The sequence below is a fragment of the Pelophylax lessonae genome, assembly GCF_965119305.1.
Source record: "Pelophylax lessonae genome assembly, chromosome: 1".
NCBI lineage: Eukaryota > Metazoa > Chordata > Amphibia > Anura > Ranidae > Pelophylax > Pelophylax lessonae.
The window spans coordinates 794573509-794593253 of NC_138768.1; the positions used below are offsets into that span (position 1 = coordinate 794573509).

At 41.1% G+C, this 19745-nt stretch overlaps 1 protein-coding gene across 1 annotated transcript in view; it reads left to right on the plus strand.

The window, feature by feature from the left end:
• Positions 1–19745, plus strand: part of EVC (EvC ciliary complex subunit 1) — a 178656-nt gene that overhangs the window by 108729 nt on the left and 50182 nt on the right. The window contains exons 11-13 of the mRNA XM_082263110.1: positions 10534–10682; positions 10763–10861; positions 16316–16528. Of these exons, the coding sequence (XP_082119236.1) occupies positions 10534–10682; positions 10763–10861; positions 16316–16528 (461 nt within the window). The remainder of the gene's footprint in view (positions 1–10533; positions 10683–10762; positions 10862–16315; positions 16529–19745) is intronic.

The window sequence follows — 19745 nt, forward strand, 5'->3', positions numbered from 1 at the left end:
GCAAAGTCACCTCTCATAGACTACAATGAAAAGTCACGTCCCATAGACTTCAATGCAAAATCGCTTCTCATAGACTTCAATGCTAAAATCACATCCCATTGACTTCAATGCAAAAATGTCCCCTAGTGACTTCAATGCAAAAACGCCAGCTACATTAAATACATTTAAAAAAAAAAAAAGTTTGTTTTGGTTTCGGTTTTCTGCAAAGCGCATCCTGAATTTTTGATTTTGGCACCGGAATTTTCATTTCGGTGCACCACTATTTTAAAAAATGGCCTTTATTAACTTAGCTTATTTTCCCAGTTGGCTGCAGTTGAGCATCTTGATGTAAGCTATGACAGTTCAGCTTTAGTGCATTGACAACTCTAATGTGTAGGCACACACTTTACTGCACCACTAGCTTTTTCTCTCCATCACAGTGTCTCTTATTGTTCAAACCGACCACTATTATCACAGGTAACTCCATTCAGCTCATTCATCCCTTCTCCCGGCATATGGAGTCAGCAGCTGTGACAGTATGGATGGAACTGAACATTATACTTTTCTTTACAGCAAAATGAGAAAGAGAGGGAAAAAGATTAACATTACTCAAATATATTTCAATTTGTTCCACTTCTTTGTGGAGGTAAAAATAAGGTTTTTTATATGTAATGTCTAGAGAGCTATATTACAAAGACCTTAATACCAGCCGTTCTATGGCACCGCTGTTTTTCTGCACACTATGAAAAGTCGTCACCTGCGGTTTCATTGAGATTTTGTTAAGGTTCACTGCGTTAATCCGATCACTATCTCCCTAGAGGTATCTCGAAATCTCTATTTCATTCCAGAGCTTGTGTCGCTTTATGTGAAATTCTAACACGGCTTTTTCAATGTGAATGGTAATACCTTGTAACAGGCATATCAAGGGTTCAGGAGATTAGGACAATGTCTGCTATTCATCTCGAGCACATGTAAAATCACACTGAGTTAAATTGTGAAAGGCAGACATTGCAGTCACCGCCACTGTGCAGAAATAGACCTTGAATGATGTAACAGATGGGGAATGGGGGTATTAGTGGCAATTTACAGATCAAGAAAAAGGCTATGAGAGCAATGTAAGAAAACAATTAGGGAAACAGGACATGCCATAGGGATAAAGGGAATGAAATATTGGCAGGATTGCCTAGAGTGATACTTTTATTTTATATCCATATAACCTGTGTTCTGCATCAATGTCCTACACACCAGTTTGGCTGTATTGTGACTGCAGAAGAGTGGCAGTGAACAGAGCCAAGCATGCAGAGAATAATACAAATGGTGTTTATTTTATCTTATAATATATTTCCTGGCATATACATTTGATTAACCCCTTTGCGCTTAAGGGTAAAAAAAAATCTTAATGCCTAAGCCCAATTTTGCAACTTTGACATGTGTTAGTAAAACCATACATATCATCACAACTACTCTGTGCATCCAGATACCTTGTTTCTTTCAGAACAAAATGGGGCTTTCATTTGGGGGTAAATGGTAATGGATATCTCCTTCTTGTTTTTTTTATTATCCAATAAAAACTGGCCAAAAATAGTAAAAGAAATAATTTCTTCCCCCCCCCCCCCCGTCTGACTTCCCGACAATTCAAATTACTCCTGCAGGTTACCACAGCGGCCAAACAAGTAATGGCAAAAGCATGGAAAACACCCAATCTATGCATCCTAGCAGTTAAAAATAAAATTACCCAAGCAATGATACACGCTAAAATTGAAGCCATTTTACTAGATAAAGTCCACAAGTTTGAAATGCTATGGAGTCCACCATGGGTGAAATATTATCTTCCCACTAACTTTGATGATTCTGTGCTCCTACCCTAATTATTAACCCAATGACCCAGCCAACATACTCTTTAGGTATCTCCTCTCGAGCTGATGTCTGGGACCCCCCCCCCTCCCCTTATGCCCCTTTTCCACCTCTGCTTTTTCCTATTCTTTCCTTGTCCGTCCCCCTCTACTATTGCTACTTCATTTTTTTTTTATACTCCCTGAAATAAATATGGGGTGGTTTTGTACCTCCCCTATTTATTATAAAAATGTATTCTATTGTCTATTCCTATAATAGTCTATCAAAGCTCTGATAAGGTTAATGGACGGTATACTAACAATGCTAGCTATAAAAATAAACACACTGCTTAAATAAACAAGGATCTAATTTATTATAAAGAAAGTAGAAATGCTAACATAAAACACTAAAGGAATATTACAGAGCATATAAGACAAAACAATTACAGATAATACGTTACATATTCGTCCTCGGGGTTCGATATCTTTCAGCTGGTCTCAAGCACACAGGAAGGAGAAAGAGTAGCCCAAGAGTCATGATGGCCCACAGCCAAGAGCCAGCAGCCAAGAGAGCCAGCAGCAAAGAGAGCCAGCAGCAAAGAGAGCCAGCAGCCAAGAGACCGAATTCTAGCTGGCAATTCTTACAAAAGTCCACTCAGACACCACCCACATAAACACCCACTGTCTTCTTGTCCAATGACAGTTCATACGCCACCCTTCCTTTCTCAGCAGGAAGTAGCTCATCTTTCCAGGAAGCATGTTATATTCTTCCACTAGGGGCGCCATCTGTCCACGAATCACTGTTTTTGACCTGGGTCATCTTTTATTAACTGGCCTTTGATGTTTGTATAACCTCCCCAGAAGATCTTATCTGAGGCTCCTCTACACCCATACCTCACAACAGGAGGCTTATGCGAGAACATCCTGTGAGTATAAGAATTCCCATTTATGACTCCTTGTCAGGAATGTCCTGTTGGGTACTTGGCATTCCAGGCCAGGTGTGGTCAGGCTTCAATCATCCAGGAACATCTGATATCAGAACACGTAAAACTACATGTTGCCTCCAACACTCCCCATTCATCTATATACAGAAGACTCACATTTTCCCCATTTACTACAACTACAATGATTTTACATCCTGTGTCCTCCAAGTTTTGCACGCATTGACCCTCCTGTCGATCACAGTTGCCCTTATGGCCTTGTCTGCATCAGAAGCTTAACACTGCTTTCCCTAACCTCTTTACTGGCATAACCATTACCATAACCACCCAACACTGCCTTTGCCTTCTCCCATTTCTACTCGCTCAATTTTTTTACCATGTTAGTTATTGGCAACATTATGTTTCTGTTATGCGTTTGTTTATATTATATTCATTATGTGCTTTGATAGAAAACCTTTTTAAGGCCTCCCAGCTTTCTAAAGTCCTCCTTTGCTCTGTAGTCTCAGCCCTATGCGTTTAAATGTACTAGATTACATGCCCTTAAAATCTGTATAGGTTTGGATATTTTTGTCCTACTTTTTCCGTGTCTTTTTACCTAATAAAAACATTGAACAAGTAAAGAAAAAAAAAAAAGAAAAAATAATAATTTCTCTTAAATTTAGCTGTATATTTCTTGCTACTTCCATAACCTACCACCAAAGAACATTTCAAAATAAATTCTCTTGCTCCTGATGATTGCTAGTGTGTGCTAGTTGTTCTATGTACCCGTAGTATAGTCAAAAACAATAGTGCACGGTTTTGTTTTGTTTTTTTTATCCCACCTAAAACACACTGACATTAACTGATACTCTAACTAATTAAAAAAAGAAAAAATCCTGTCCAAAAAATACTGATCCTGACCCTTAACCCCAACATTGACCTTTGACCTTAACGTTTGACCCTGACCCAAACACTAACCCTGGCTTGACCCAGATCATACCTTGATCTAGGTTTCTTTTATTTTTTGTTTTTTTGATTACATTTTTTTTTCCTCACACTTTTTTTTTATATCTCTGCAAGGACAGAGAAAGATACAATGTATCTTCCTCGTCCATTCACAGAGACAGAAAACATGGGGGTAGATTTCACAGTGACTGATCACTGTGATAGCCAATCAGAGGCTATCACAGCGATCAGGTGACCTGGAATCAGACATTTCGGGTCCCGATCTTTGGAATGGGGCCCTGGGCTCTTGGTGAGACCTCAGGCACTGTGCTGTGAGCGCGCTGTCCGGCACAGGTTGCTGGAAAGAAATTCACTTGATTCCCCTATGAACATAGGCATGTGCAGGGGGTGCCAGTAGTGCCTGGGCACACTCTAATCACTCCGTGCAGTGCAGATTCCCCCTAATGCCCGGGCTTCCCCCTATGGTGGGCATCCCTGGGGTCATGGGTGGGCATCCCTGGTGGTTCTAGTGGCACCCCCCAAAGGGTCTGCACTGGTAATCAATGATCTGATTACCAGTGCAGACCCCCCCCCCCCCTGTCAGGAGAGCCGCAGATTGGCTCTCCTCTCCTCTACTCGTGCCTGTCAGGCACGAACTAAGGAAAGCTGATCAACAGCTCTTCCTGTGCACTATGTGACCAGCTGTGATTGGACACAGCTGGTCACATGGTAAAGAGCCTACGTCAGTGCGGTGTGTCATATGACATCCGGTCAGGATAATGCAACCACCTTCCCGCCGTCATTTGCCTATAGGGCGGACGGGCAGTGGTTAAATAGCCTGCATTAATGTGTATCTATGGTCAAAATGTAAAATTATAAATTATTTTCTACATTGTAGTTCAGTTTTTTTCTAGCCTCTTCCTATTAATGTAAAGGTGCTTTAGATTTGTAACCGTACTTTGTGAGGATCTCCACACATTCACTTCCTTGAATTCTGTGACATGTATTCACTATGCCCTGTGTGTAGGCAGCGCCTGCCTTCAGAACAACAAAGGTCCTGAGAGGAGGGGTTTTAAGAGGTGGAGTCAGTACATGAATCACTGCTTGCAGGCAGCAAGGTACCATGGGATGTGTAGTCCTTAGAAATTGAAAGTAAACAGCAGAGGAGAAGCTGCAAAGCATGCAGGGAATCCAGGAATTTGTGGAAAGGGACAGCCAGAAGACAGGCAACACTCACAACATAAAAGGATATGTTTCAAGCAATCTTATATTAGAAGGTCAACAATAACTATTGTTTGTACTGTTATTACAATGCTGATGTTCTAAAATGAAAGCTCCTTTAACCGCTTGCCGTCCACCCCACGCAGATTTACTGTGGCAGGGCAGCGCGGCTGCACATAATCACGTAGATCCACGTGATTATGTGCACGCCGTCTCGGCAGCGATTAGACACAGCGGGAGGAGGGGGCTCGATCGCTGCCGGCTTCCAACAATCTTCGGCTAGACTGACAGAAGAGCCGCCTGCCTATGTAAAAAAAGCAGGCGGCTCTTCTGTCAGACAGGCACGCAGAGATTGTGTGTTTCAGCTTAGCTGAAACACCGATCTCTGTTTGCCTGTCACAGAGCCCCACCCCCCACAGTTAGTAAGCACTTTTAGGCATACATTTAACCCTATAATCAACCCCAGTATTAACCCCTTCCCTGCCAGTGTCATTTATACAGTAACAGTACATAATATTTAGCACTGATTACTGTATTAATGTTACTGGTACCCAAAAAGTGTCAGAAATGTCAGTTAGGGGTCCGATCCATCCGCCGTAATGTCGCAGTCCCGCTAAAAATTGCTGATCACCGCCATTACTAATAAAAACAAAGAATAGATAAAAAGTCCAAAAATCTACCCCCTAGTTTGTAAACATAACAACTTTTGTGCAAACCAATTAAAATACGCTTTTTTGTAATTTTCTTTTACCAAAAAATGTAGCAGAATACAAATTGGCCTAAACTTATAAAAAAAAATTGATTTTTAAAAAATTTTTTATTGGGAATGTTTTATAGCAGAAAGTAAAAAATATTTGTGTTTTTTTGCAAAATTGTCACTCTTTTTTTGTTTATAGATCAAAATCTAAAAACCGCAGAGGGGATCAAATACCACCAAAATAAAGCTCTATTTGTGGGGAAAAAAAGAACATTAACCACTTGCCGACCGCATTAACCACAGTGGCTCTCCCAGACAAAGCCACGTATGCATACTTCATTTGCCTGGGAGGAGCTAGGTGGCGAGCGCGCGCGGCCGGCGGCACGCTCCTGCCCCCGATCATCAGCGGGGAAGTCGATGCGTGTGTCAGGCGGCTCCGATTGCCGCCTGACACCCGCAATCGCTCCCCGCTGAGAGAGAAGAATGGTCGGAGAATGGAGAAACGTCCTTCTCCCTGGGATGATCACAGAGCTCTTGTGATCCTGCTATATAGGATCACATGTCTCTATGGTCATCTCAGAAGCCCAACCCCCATACATTTAAAAGCCCTCCCCTACGGTCACATTTAACCCCTTGATCACCTATACTGTTAACCCCTTCCCTGCCAGTGTCATTATTACAGTAACAGTGCATATTTTTAGCTGGTACCCCCAAAAGTGTCAAAAATGTTAGTTAGAGGTCCGATCTGTCCGCCCCAATGTCGCAGTACTGCAAAAAAGTGCAGATCGCGCCATTACTAGTAAAAAAAAAAAATGACAAATCTTTCTCTAGTTAGTAGACACAATATCTTTTGCACACACCAAAAATATGTAGCAGAAAACAAATTGGCTTAAAATGTTAAAAAAATTCGATTTTTTTCATTTTTTTTTTTTTTTTGAGAGTGTCATATAGCAGAATGTGAAAAATATTGTTTTTTTTTTCAAAATTGTCACTCTTTTTTTGTTTATAGCGCAAAATTTAATAATCGCACAGGTGATCAAATACCACCAAAAGAAAGCTCTATTTGTGGGGAAAAAAAGGAACGTCATTTTTTTTTGGGTATAGCGTCGCACGACCGCGCAATTGTCCGTTAAAATAACACAGTGCCAAATCGCAAAATAGGGCCTGGTCATTAAGGGGCAAATCCTTCTGGTCCAAAACTGGTTAATTGTATTTGGGTACAGCGTCGCATGACCACGCAATTGTTAGTTAAAGTAACGCAGTGCCAAATCTCAAAAAATGGCCCGGTCATTAAGGAGGTAAAATCTTCCAGAGCTGAAGTGGTTAATGCAAGACATGGCAAAGAGGAAAATGGGCCCTAAAGCCCAACTCTCCTTTCAGTTTAATTTCACTAAATCCATTGCAGGGGCATCAAAACAAAAGCTGTGCCAAGCTTTAACCCTTGGTATGGCATACAGACCTACAGCACTGCTTCCAGCTGGCCGTATGCTGGACCTGACAATCCATTCCTTCTTCTGTTAAATAAAAGCTGATGGTTACTTCAGTGACCATGAGTTTATATCAGAACTGTTCAGCAGACTCTGCTGAACAAAACAATAGCTTTGATCAGCAGATGACAATCTGCTGGTCAGAGTTATTCCTTAAAAATCAGTAGCACCTTCTTTTTATTCTACAGGTCATGTGCTTTCAGAAAATATATGTGTGGCGCACCCCCTAAGGAGCCACTAGTAGAATGGGATCCCCCACCCTGCACAGCCAGGCACACCAAATTTCCACAGTCTCCCAGAGTCAGAAAATAGTCCAGTATTTTATTGAGGGGATAACATTTGGATAGGGATATTATGGGATGCCCATTTGACTTCAGACAACTTCAGGGACAGCTTTCCTATATACAGTCTATATACACTCCTCTGCTCCTCCAGCACACTTGCTTGCAGAACTCCACTGGTACACTTGACAAAAATTATCCTGACACAGCAGTCAGTCAGATCTTACTTAGACCAACAGCCTGTTATAGGCAGGAACTCGAGGCTACTTTATATGTGTAGCAAAGTCAGTGTCCAGCTTTTAACCCTGTGTCTACTGATCCCAGCACCACCTCTTCAGGCACTGCCAGCCTGCCTGGCTGCAGCTGCCTTTTTCACTAGCCCTCATGGCTACTTCTCCCAAACTGACACACTCACCAGCCCATCCGGGTGACTCCTGGACATGCTGACCTGCTCATGCTGTCTTCTCCTTGCTCCCATGCCTCCAGAAAGAATTTCCTCTGTGTGTTGTAGAGGGTTCCTCCAGCACCCGAGCCCCAGGCCTGAGGTAACCCCCCCACACTAGGGGGCACCCTCTAGGGCCACCAACAGCCTCCTCAGCACTCCTCCATCTTCCACCCGACTGCCCCTGCTGGCATGGCTCCTATTTATGAGGTGCCAGCCTACTTTTCTGGGGAATGGGCGGGACCCTCATCAATACTCTAAGCAGCTCTTCATAAACTCCACCCTCTACATGTGGAAGCTTCTCTAAGGTTCCAGAGAGTAGGAAGAGTTACCAGAGATGCTGCTTGCTGAGTCATCCAACATCCTGGAGTCACTCAGCCCTGACTTACCTTCAACCCAGGCCTGGATCTTAGCCAGGACTATTTACATACTCTTAACTATGTACACTAGCACCTAGATAGAGGGTCCTACATATGGTTGGGGGGGGGGGGGTATTTTACAAATTCTGAAAGCTGTAAGGGAAAAATGAAAATATTAGGATTTTTAGAGAAATGTGGATATTTACATTTTTGCGTACGTTCGATTTTCACCATTTTACAAAAAAGCGCAACTTAAAAGCTACACATTTTTATTTATTACTCCATATAGGTTAAGCTTTTATATTTAGTAGGAATTCAGCAGGAATTTTGTAAAATTTGCTGTGTTTTTTCTGTTAATAATGATTTTAGTGTATTTTTAACAAAAATATTGTTTTAATAAACACTTTTAAGCAAATGCTGCGGGGTCTTACAAATTAGTGGCATGTTCTTTTTATTCAAAAGGTCATGTGCTTTCAGAAAATATCTGGTTTGGGGGGTATTTCACAAATTCTGAAAGCTGTAAGTGAAAAATGAAAACCTTCAGATTTTTTGAGAAATTTGGATATTTACATTTTTGCTTACGTTCGATTTTCAACATTTCACAAAAAGGCACAATTTAAAAATTACAAATATTTGTTTAATATTAACTCTATACAGGTTAAGCTTTTAGATTTAGTAGAAATTCAGCTGGAATTTTGTAAAATGTGCTGTGTTTTTATCTGCTAATAGTGATATTCGTGTATTTTTAGCGAAAATATTATTTTGATAAACAAACATTTGCCGAAATGTCATGGGGCCTTAAAAATTCGTAGCACCTTACTTTTGTTCTACTGGTCCCATGCTTTAAGAAAATATATGGTTTGGGGGGTCTTTTACAAATTCCGAAAGCTGTAAGGGAAAAATGAAAATCTTCAGATTTTTAGAGAAGTTTGGATATTTAGATGTTTGTGTACGTTAGATTTTCACCATTTCGCAAAAAGGCGCAATTTAAAAATTACAAATATCTGTTATTTATTTCCTCAAAACAGGTTAAGCTTTTATATTTAGTAGGAATTCAGTAGAAATTTTGGAAAATGCGCTGTGTTTTTATCTGCTAATAATGATTTTAGTGTATTTTTAGCGAAAATATTGATTTGATAAACATTTAAGCAATTATTGCGGGGTCTTAAAAAATCAGTGGCACCTTCTTCTTTTTTTTCTACAGGTCATGTGCTTTTAGAAAATGTATGGTTTGGAGGGGGGGGGGGGGGTATTTTACAAATTCTGAAAGCTGTAAGGGAAAAATGAAAACCTTCAGATTTTTAGAGAAGTTTTGATATTTACATTTGTGCGTACGTTCGACTTTCACCATTTCGCAAAAAGATACAATTTAAAAATGACAAATATCTGTTATTTATTACCTCAATACAGGTTAAGCTTTTATATTTAGTAGGAATTCTGTAGAAATTTTGGAAAATGCGCTGTGTTTTGATCTGCTAATAGTAATTTTAGTGTATTTTTAGCGAAAGTTATGTTTTGATAAACATTTGCGCAAATGTCGTGGGACCTTTAAAATTGGAAGCACCTTCTTTTCATTCTACTGGTCCTGTGCTTTCAGAAAATATATGGGGGGTCTTTTACAAACTCTGAAAGCTATAAGTGAAAAATAAAAAAGCAAAGGAAAAATTGCAAAAAATGGTCTGGCCAGCTGAGTTTAAAAGTGGAGTGCAGGGGAATGCAGCGAAAGGGTTAGAGTTTATTTTCTTTAGAAGGTGGCCACAGTTTGTGGCAGTATAACCTATTTCCAGCTATTGGAGAGCTCTAGCTATAACACAGCAGAGGATAGGTTGGACTTTTCAGATGGATCACTGCTTTTTTTTTAGCCAGCAGGTAGCACTCTTTTTTGTGTGTATATGTAGTATGCAAAACTCATTAGTGCTAACTGCACTATACATAGACAAATAAATTAGTCCGGACAACTAGAGAAAATCAGCAGCACTCAGATGCTTTAAGGCTCAATTTGGCTGATTGAAACTTTGGACTGAGCCATCCCAGTCACTACTCTGAACTGTGGAGCACCAGTATGGATCTGAGTAGCTGGAAACTTTTTACTGTGAGTGCCATCCTCTGAGAAGAACCTGGGGATATTCTCATAAAATATATCTTCATTTGACATGCTTAAACTCTTGGCAGATATAAAAGACATACCTGTAATCATGAATACATATTTAAATGTATTTTAAATGCAAGCAATGTAATTGACCTGACAATAGCCTCTAGCAGTGATGGTGATACAGGAAATTAAGTTGGTGCATGGAAATGTTAATGCTTTTATTTACTCAATCTATTTTTATTACATCTTTATGTTAATGGATTGTTTGTGTTTTTTAGATTGCCTCCATCAGACTAAAGCTCTAATAACCGAACATTTGGGACAACGCAGTAAACTTATTGAGATCCTTCACAAAACCCAGACAGAGGAGCGCCTCCACTTCCTGGAAAGGGCAGAGGGGTCTGCTGATACAGATAGGTTTATTAAGGTATTTTGTTGAAAACCTTATGTGATCAATTTACAAATAGCACCATAAGCAGTGCTAACCGATCCTTGTGGTCTCTCCAGGAGTACCACAAGCTGCTGGAGACACAGAGAGAACTGTATGTAGAATTGGAAGATGAAGAGGACTGCAAGGTCATTGAAGCTGTTGCTGAGCTCTGTAAGGTAATATACACTGTGACATGGCTCGGTCCCAGACTTTCTCATAGTTGTGCATATAAAAAGGTAATTAAAGTATGCAGTCAAGTCTAGCATGCTCTGCAGGTTTTACATGTTTCAGAGGATTCCACAATTTTAGTAAAGAACAAGCTGTACATTTTTGTGTTTCAAGTAATTACTTCTCCTCTCACCCCTGTAAAACCTCCTATGGACCAGAACAGTTTTTACATACAGTATCTGCTATAGACCTATTTATTTAGCAGTAACTTTGTCATTATTTAACCACTTCAGCTTCAGAAGATTTAACCTCATTCATGACCAGGCCATTTTTTGCCATACAGCAACTGCGTTACTTTACTGACAATTGTCGTGCTACACTGTGCCCTAATAAAATTTTTGTCCTTTTTTTACCCACAAACCGGGGTTCTTTTGGTGGCATTTGATAACCTCTGTGTATTTTATTTTTTGCGCTATAAACAAAAAATAAAAACGACAATTTTGAAAAAAAAAAACAGTATTTTTTTACTTTCTGCTATAAAACACATACAATAAAAAAAATTTAAAGAAATCAAATTTCTTCATCAATTTAGGCCAATCTGTATTCTGCTACATATTTTTGGTAAAAAAAAATTCCAATAAGCGTATATTGATTGGTTTGGGCAAAAGTTATAGCGTCTACAAACTATGGGATATATTTATGGAATTTTTATTTATTTTTAATTTTTTTGCTGTTAATGGTAATATATATCGGCGGACAAATCTGAAACTGGCATGTTTGACACTTTTTGGGAACCAGTGATACTAATAAAGTGATCAGTGCTAAAAATATGCTCCGTCACTTTACTGACACTGGCTGGGAAGGGGTTAACATCAGGGGTGATCAAAGGGTTAACTGGAAGTGCTTTTACTAGGGGAAGGCATGAATCAATGTCCCTGCTTTCCATGCCTTCTGTACTGACAGAACGACAATCTGCTTTGTTTATATTGGCATACTGCCATTCTGCCAGTGTACCCAATGATCAGCGGGTGCCGGTGGACATCGAGTTCTCAGGACCCACTGATCAGCTCCTTCTGTGTAAAATCACAGTGGGAGCAAGCTGGCAGCAGAGAGCACTCTCGCCCGATACCTGTAAGTGCAGAATTACATATATATATATATATATATATATATATATATATATATATATATATATATATATATACACATTTATATATATATATATATATATATATATATATATATATATATATATATATATATATATATAAATCCTGTACAGTGCAGCGCTCTGTAGCAGTAAAACTTCTATAGGGGGACGATTGGCAACAGGTTAAAGCCTAAGTGCAGTCAAAATGAGACAAAACAGAAAGACAAAACAGAAAAATGGAACACAAGGGGCATACAGTGGCTTGCGAAATTATTCGGCCCCCTTGAACTTTGCAACCTTTTGCCACATTTCAGGCTTCAAACATAAAGATATAAAACTGTAATTTTTTGTGAAGAATCAACAACAAGTGGGACACAATCATGAAGTAGAACGAAATTTATTGGATATTTCAAACTTCGCTAACAAATAAAAAAACTGAAAAATTTGGCGTGCAAAATTATTCAGCCCCCTTAAGTTAATACTTTGTAGCGCCACCTTTTGCTGCGATTACAGCTGTAAGTCACTTGGGGTATGTCTCTATCAGTTTTGCACATCGATAGACTGAAATTTTTGCCCATTCCTCCTTGCAAAACAGCTCGAGCTCAGTGAGGTTGGATGGAGAGCGTTTGTGAACAGCAGTTTTCAGTTCTTTCCACAGATTCTCGATTGGATTCAGGTCTGGACTTTGACTTGGCCATTCTAACACCTGTATATGTTTATTTGTGAACCATTCCATTGTAGATTTTGCTTTATGTTTTGGATCATTGTCTTGTTGGAAGACAAATCTCCGTCCCAGTCTCAGGTCTTTTGCAGACCCCATCAGGTTTTCTTCCAGAATGGTCCTGTATTTGGCTCCATCCATCTTTCCGTCAATTTTAACCATCTTCCCTGTCCCTGCTGAAGAAAAGCAGGCCCAAACATGGATGCTGCCACCACCATGTTTGACAGTGGGGATGGTGTGTTCAGGGTGACGAGCTGTGTTGCTTTTACGCCAAACATAACGTTTTGCATTGTTGCCAAAAATTTCAATTTTGGTTTCATCTGACCAGAGCACCTTCTTCCACATGCTTGGTGTGTCTCCCAGGTGGCTTGTGGCAAACTTTAAACTACACTTTTTATGGATATCTTTAAGAAATGGCTTTCTTCTTGCCACTCTTCCATAAAGGCCAGATTTGTGCAGTATACGACTGATTGTTTTCCTATGGACAGTCTCCCTCCTCAGCTGTAGATCTCTGCAGTTCATCCAGAGTGATCATGGGCCTCTTGGCTGCATCTCTGATCAGTCTTCTCCTTGTATGAGCTGAAAGTTTAGAAGGACGGCCAGATCTTCGTAGATTTGCAGTGGTCTGATATTCCTTCCATTTCAATATTATCGCTTGCACAGTGCTCCTTGGGATGTTTAAAGCTTGGGAAATCTTTTTGTATCCAAATACAGCTTTAAACTTCTCCACAACGGTATCTCGGACCTGCCTGGTGTGTTCCTTGTTCTTCATGATGCTCTCTGCGCTTTAGACGGACCTCTGAGACTATCACAGTGCAGGTGCATTTATACGGAGACTTGATTACACACAGGTGGATTCTATTTATCATCATTAGTCATTTAGGTCAACATTGGATCATTCAGAGATCCTCACTGAACTTCTGGAGAGAGTTTGCTGCACTGAAAGTAAAGGGGCTGAATAATTTTGCACGCCCAATTTTTCAGTTTTTTATTTGTTAACGAAGTTTGAAATATCCAATAAATTTCGTTCCACTTCATGATTGTGTCCCACTTGTTGTTGATTCTTCACAAAAAATTACAGTTTTATATCTTTATGTTTGAAGCCTGAAATGTGGCAAAAGGTTGCAAAGTTCAAGGGGGAATACTTTCGCAAGGCACTGTAGCTGTTTGATCCTTGCTTCTCTTGGGCTGATTTGCTGAATGCACTGCAGATTATCCAAAGGAGACCTGCTTTCTTTGGCCTCCAATCAAATGCTTCGCACTGCACCTGACAAAACAGCTAAGTGCCACATGCACAGAATGGTTGTTGCTTGTAGGGTTTAGGGCTCTTTCACACGGTCTGCCTCCGTAGGTGGATCCGTGCTGCTCAGCGGGGATCGATCCGCCGTTCCCCGCTGAGCCGGCGGATGACAGCTCCGTCTCCGCTTGCAGTGCGGAGAGGGAGGTGTCACAGCTCCCGCTGCTCTCTATGGGGGATCGGATGAGAGCGGACCGCCTGTCCGCTCTCATCCGATCCCCAGGACGGAATGGATTATAGGGTTTCCATCCGTCCGGATTTCACGGACAGGATCGGATGCGGATGGCAGCAGGTGTCAGCGGAGGTGTCTCCGGTGACATCCGCTGCTCCATAGGGCTGAATGGGCATCCGATCAGATCCGCCTAAAAAACTGACAGGTGGATCTGATCGGAACGCCCGTGTGAAAGAGCCCTTAAGGAGTTTTGAAGGCAGAAGGGATCATTGTGTCACTGACGAGGTCAGCTCTTGGACAGCCTCTTGGAAAGCTGTCTGCTTGAGCCCTTAGTGTATGTGTTTGCAAAAACTAACAACATATTCAAAATACTAGATGATCCTGTCAATTCTGCAGTCAGCTTCCTAATTCCTGTACAATCTTCTGAAATAAAATCATAAACCGTATTGTCTCCCTTGCCCGAGCCCTCCTCTGCTGGACTATAAGACACCTGCTCCTCTCCTCATCTCCATAACTGGGCCAGGTTTCCATCGTTAGCATTCACCCTGCCATACCAGCTGCCTGCTGTTTCGCCTGTTATGTCAGTGCAGCGGGGGCAGTGATGTCAGCCCACTGTATTATGCTAGGAGATGAATTTTCAGCAGGATCACCATGCATTTTTCAGTACTTTTTTCTAAAGAGACATACCATGAAGAAATGTTCATAAAATGGAGAGCTGTGCACACATTGGAGAACTGCACTGGACTGTTTTTGGAAAGCTAAAACTTTTTTTTTTTTTGCTTTAGATACGGTGGGGAAAGGTAATAAATATCCAGTCTTTGTCCCAGCTGGGATGGTTTACCCTCACTATTGCTTTGGTGACTGTTGTCTGCCACATAGCAAAGGAGGAATTCTAAACTAGATAGATTTGAGTTATCACAACCGAGGAGAAATATTACAACAGAGGATGTGTCCTCACTTTGGAAAGCTCTCCCCTTAATTCCTGCTTTGTACCTGGGACAGAAAATAACGAGAAAGTACTCTAATGGGGCAAAATAAAAATCCTGAGAGCAGTCTTAACCATGCCCTACTGTATACATTTTTGGTCTTTACATACACTTTAAAGTTGCCCAGCTGCAGTTGGCCCTATAACTGAAAAAGCAGCAGTATAAGAAATGTTTAGCTCCATGGTGCTTTGCCAAATCATCTTTCACTGTACTGCCTGTCCATGACTATCCATACTCTTAGCACATAGACAGGGTGGTGAAAAGCATTTCATGCATCCTTACTAGATTTGTAGCTAAAGAGTTGGCAAAGTTGGGAAAATGTGGGAAATATTATTGTCTGGATCTGAACCCAGGACCTCTGCTGCATCTGGCAGTAGCTTTTTTTGCTGAGCCACCAAATATGCTAGACCGCTCCCTGCCTGAACCCTTGGACAAACTTGCTTTCTAATTTGTTTCTGTGAACCTTGAATTCCTTACTCCTCCCATAAACTTCCTATTTAAGCCATGCCTTTGCACTTCTTGTTTGCAAGATTTTTGTGCTCTTCTCCAGCCCACATCTTGCCCCTTGTTCTTCTGCTGCCATCCACATCTTCATTACCATTCATTATCGACCTTTGGCTTGTTCCTTGACTACACTTCCTTTTGATCGCAACTTGCAACCACTTGTTACCTACCTTTTGGTTTGTTTATCGACTACCCTTCTGCTTGATCCTTACCTAATACATATGCTATGGCACCCTGGTTAGCTCGCCTCCTGGTGGGACGATCCTGAGGACCACAACCGAGCACTAGCATCCAGAAAAACCCAACTCCACCATCAGGAGCTCTGGTGAATACCGGTTAGTGCTTGGGACCCATGCCTTGGGTGAGGCCACGTTACCTGCCAGGGGAATCACCTTGTGTATTTATCCTGCTGGTTTCTGTGTAAGCCTTTCCAATGCTACAGTCACTGGCCTCCAAACCTAACCCCTGACTGTGACAATTAGATTGGGAATATAATGTGCACTAGCCTTAGTTGATGACAAGTTGCCCATGTTTGTACTGCAGTTAAAAAATGAGTATACTTATATATCACAATTTTCATAGTTTTGACTTTTTTTATTGTAAAGTATTCTATATTCCCTCTTTTCCCCAAGGAATTGTATACAGGTGCCTCCCAGACATTTGAAAAGTTGGTGAAAAAGCTATTGTTCCAGACACTTCCTGAAATCGCTAACTTGACATTAGGAGAGTGTGAAATTCTAAAGCATGAACTACGGCAGAATCTGTCGGCAGAGCTGGAGAAGGCTGAGAATGAACGGAAGACCAGGATCAAACTCTTCCAGGAGAAACTCGTACAGGAAAAGCAGGTATGATTGCAACAAAAAGTTCACTTCTCTGATAGATTTCATGTGACCAACTGTCATTTCTACAAGTCTCTATCTCCACCTTCTGGTGTCAGAGGATATGTTTTAGAAATTGTTGTTTGTAAAGAAAGTAGAGTGGCGATTTCCTCACACAAGCTGTGAGTAGAGAGAAGATCAATAAAGAGAGCACGAGTTGATTGTGACCTACACAGTAGGGGGTGGATAGAGCATGTCATGATTAGGCCTCAGCTTATAAAAGCAGAGGATAAAGTGTTTGTCCGCCTCTGAAGAGAGCATGTATATAGGGCTTTTGTGGAAGGTACACATATAGAGGGTATGCTGAATATGAGTAGATGGAGATACTGTATAAAAAGTATAGTGGTTCTAGACTAATGGGTAGCTAGACTATGAATGGACTGGTGATAGATAAATAGATGAAGTGATCATAGACAAGTGGTCAGATAAACGTTGCATTGATTGTAAAGATGATGGGAAGTGAGAGTTACAATTGTGCTGAAAAGTTTGCATACTCTTGGAGAACTGGTAATATACAGTATGTACCAGTTTTAAAAAAACATAAGTGAGCAGGCAAAACACATTTGTTTTATTTCTTATGGGATTCATATTCTGTAACTGTAGGTCATAACAGAATAGCGCAATCATAAAACAAAACATGGCAACAAGTAAACAAATGAATTGACCCCTGTTCAAAAGTCTGCATCCCCTTAGTTCTTAAAGCGGAGTTCCACAGAGTTCCGCCCCTCCCCCAAAAAATTAAAAGTCAGCAGATACACATACTGTAGCTGCTGACTTTTAATATTAGGACACTTACCTCTCCTGGAGTCCAGCGATGTCGGCACCGCAGCCGATGTTTCCGTCGGCTATCCGGTGCAGCCGCCGCCATTGCCGGTTAGAGAACCCGGCAGTGAAGCCTTGTGGCTTCATGGGCTGGTCCCTACTGTGCATGCGAAGCGCACTGCGCATTCAGATTGGCTCGGTGGTGGGGGAAGGAGGAGGGGGCCAAACTTCAGAGGGACAGCGTCGCGGCGCCGTCTCCCGGAAATAGGGAAGGGTACCTGTCAAAAACAGGTACCTGTTCCCCCTTCCCCCCTGAAAGGTGCCAAATGTGGCACCGGAGGGGGGAAGGAAGCAAATGAGTGGAAGTTCCACTTTTGGGTGGAACTCCGCTTTAATACTGTGTATTGCCCCCTTTAGCATCAATGACACTGTGCGGTCTTTTGTAATAAATAACACACAGAAAATGTGCAGCGATTAATCTAATATTAAAAATGGTTATTTATAAAGTGCAAATGTGCAGTAACTATATAAAACGTGCATAAATAGATGTTACACAAGCAAACTCAAAAATTGCCCAGTGCTGTGTTATCCTGTCGCCGTCATATGACGTCCGGTCAGGATAACACAACCACATTCCCGCTGTCATTCTGTAATAGGGCGGGCGGGAAGTGGTTAAAACAACCACATTGTCTTTTTCTAGAGCAGCCTGTATTTCTCCTGAGGTTACCTGTGGATTTTTCTTTGTTTCCTGAACACTTATTCTGGCAGTTGTGGCTGCAATCTTTTGGTCTACTTGATCTTGGCTTGGTATCAAGAGATCCCCAAATTGTATACTTCTTAATAAGTGATTGAACAGTACTGACTGGCATATTCAAGGCTTTGGATATATTTTTATATCCTTTTCCACCTTTATACAGTTCCATTACCTTGTTACATAGGTCTTTTGACAGTTCTTTTCTTCTCAGTATCTAGCCTGCTCAGTGCATCCATGTGAGAGCTAAAAAAACTTCTATTTAGCCTGCGCTCACGTCAGGTACAATTTAAAGTGGTGCGATTTAAAGCCTGACTTCAGCCACTATTTAATACTACTTCAGCACTACTTCTCTGAGAGGTTTAACGATTTGACATGACTTCAGTGCTTCTTTAGTGAGAGCTGCTGTCCATGTCACAGGGGGGAACAGTTATGTTATGAACAAAAGTTTAACTAACAAAGGGTTAATATTTACCTTCTTTCAGGCTCAAGTAGTGTTGATATAGACACAGGTACGATTTGCAGCACAATTTAAATGATAGTCTATGGCAGTGTAATCATGCTCAAGTCCTAAAAAAGTAATACATGAACTTCTTCTCAAACTTGAAATCACATATATTAAGACACTGCCATAGAAACACATTCAATGCTACTTCAGGTATGATTTGTAAATTGCATGTCCTACCTGAAGTCTTACTGGTGTTACAGGGGGCTTATACACAGACACTAATTGCAATTTAAAAATTTCCACATATGTGGAAAATGACCCTTTAATTGAAAGAGATTAAGGCACTGTGGATGAGTGAATGGATGGAAGGATGAGGGGACAGTCAGTGGGTGGATAGATGGAAGGTCTAGGGGATGAATGGATGGGGGAATGAGGAGACTACGAATAGGTGAATGAATGAAGGGATAATTGATAGGTCAATAGATGAAGGGTTGAGGGGGATATGGATAGGTGAATTGTTGGAGGAATGAGGGAATTATGGATAGGTGAATGGATGGAGGAATGAGGTGAAATATGGATAGGGGAATTGATGGAGGAATGAGGAGTTTTAGATAGATAAATGGATGAAGGAATTTAGGAGATTGTGCACATGTGGTTGGTTAGAGGTATGAATCGATTATGGTTAGGTAAAGGGATGAGTGGACTATGGATGGATAGTATAGGTATCAGGAGATTGTTGAGTAATGAGAGGATTGTAGAAGGATAAGGGGATTGTTAACAGATAGATGAAGGGGTTGTGGTTGGATGGAGTGATGAAGATATTTTATACAGGTGGAAGGATGGGAGGGTACATGGATTAAGGGCTTTAGATGGGGAGTAAAGGGACTGTGAATGTGTAGATGGATAGAGGGCTAAGGGGATTTTGGACAGGCAGATGGAGGGTTAAGGGAATTGTGGACACAAGAATGGAGATGTAAGGGGATTGTGGATAGAGGGCTGGAGGAGTAATGGTATTTTGGGCATGTGGATAGAGGGATAAGGGGACTGTGGATAGGCAAATGGAGCAATACAGGGAATTGCGAAAAGGTGGATGGAGGTAAGAGGATTGTGGACATGAGTGTGGAAGAGTAAGGGGATAGTGGGATTGAGGCTGAGGTTACCCACAGGGATGGGAAAACATGGAGGAGACCCATCTCCATGCAAGAAAAAGGTGGTTGCTCTCT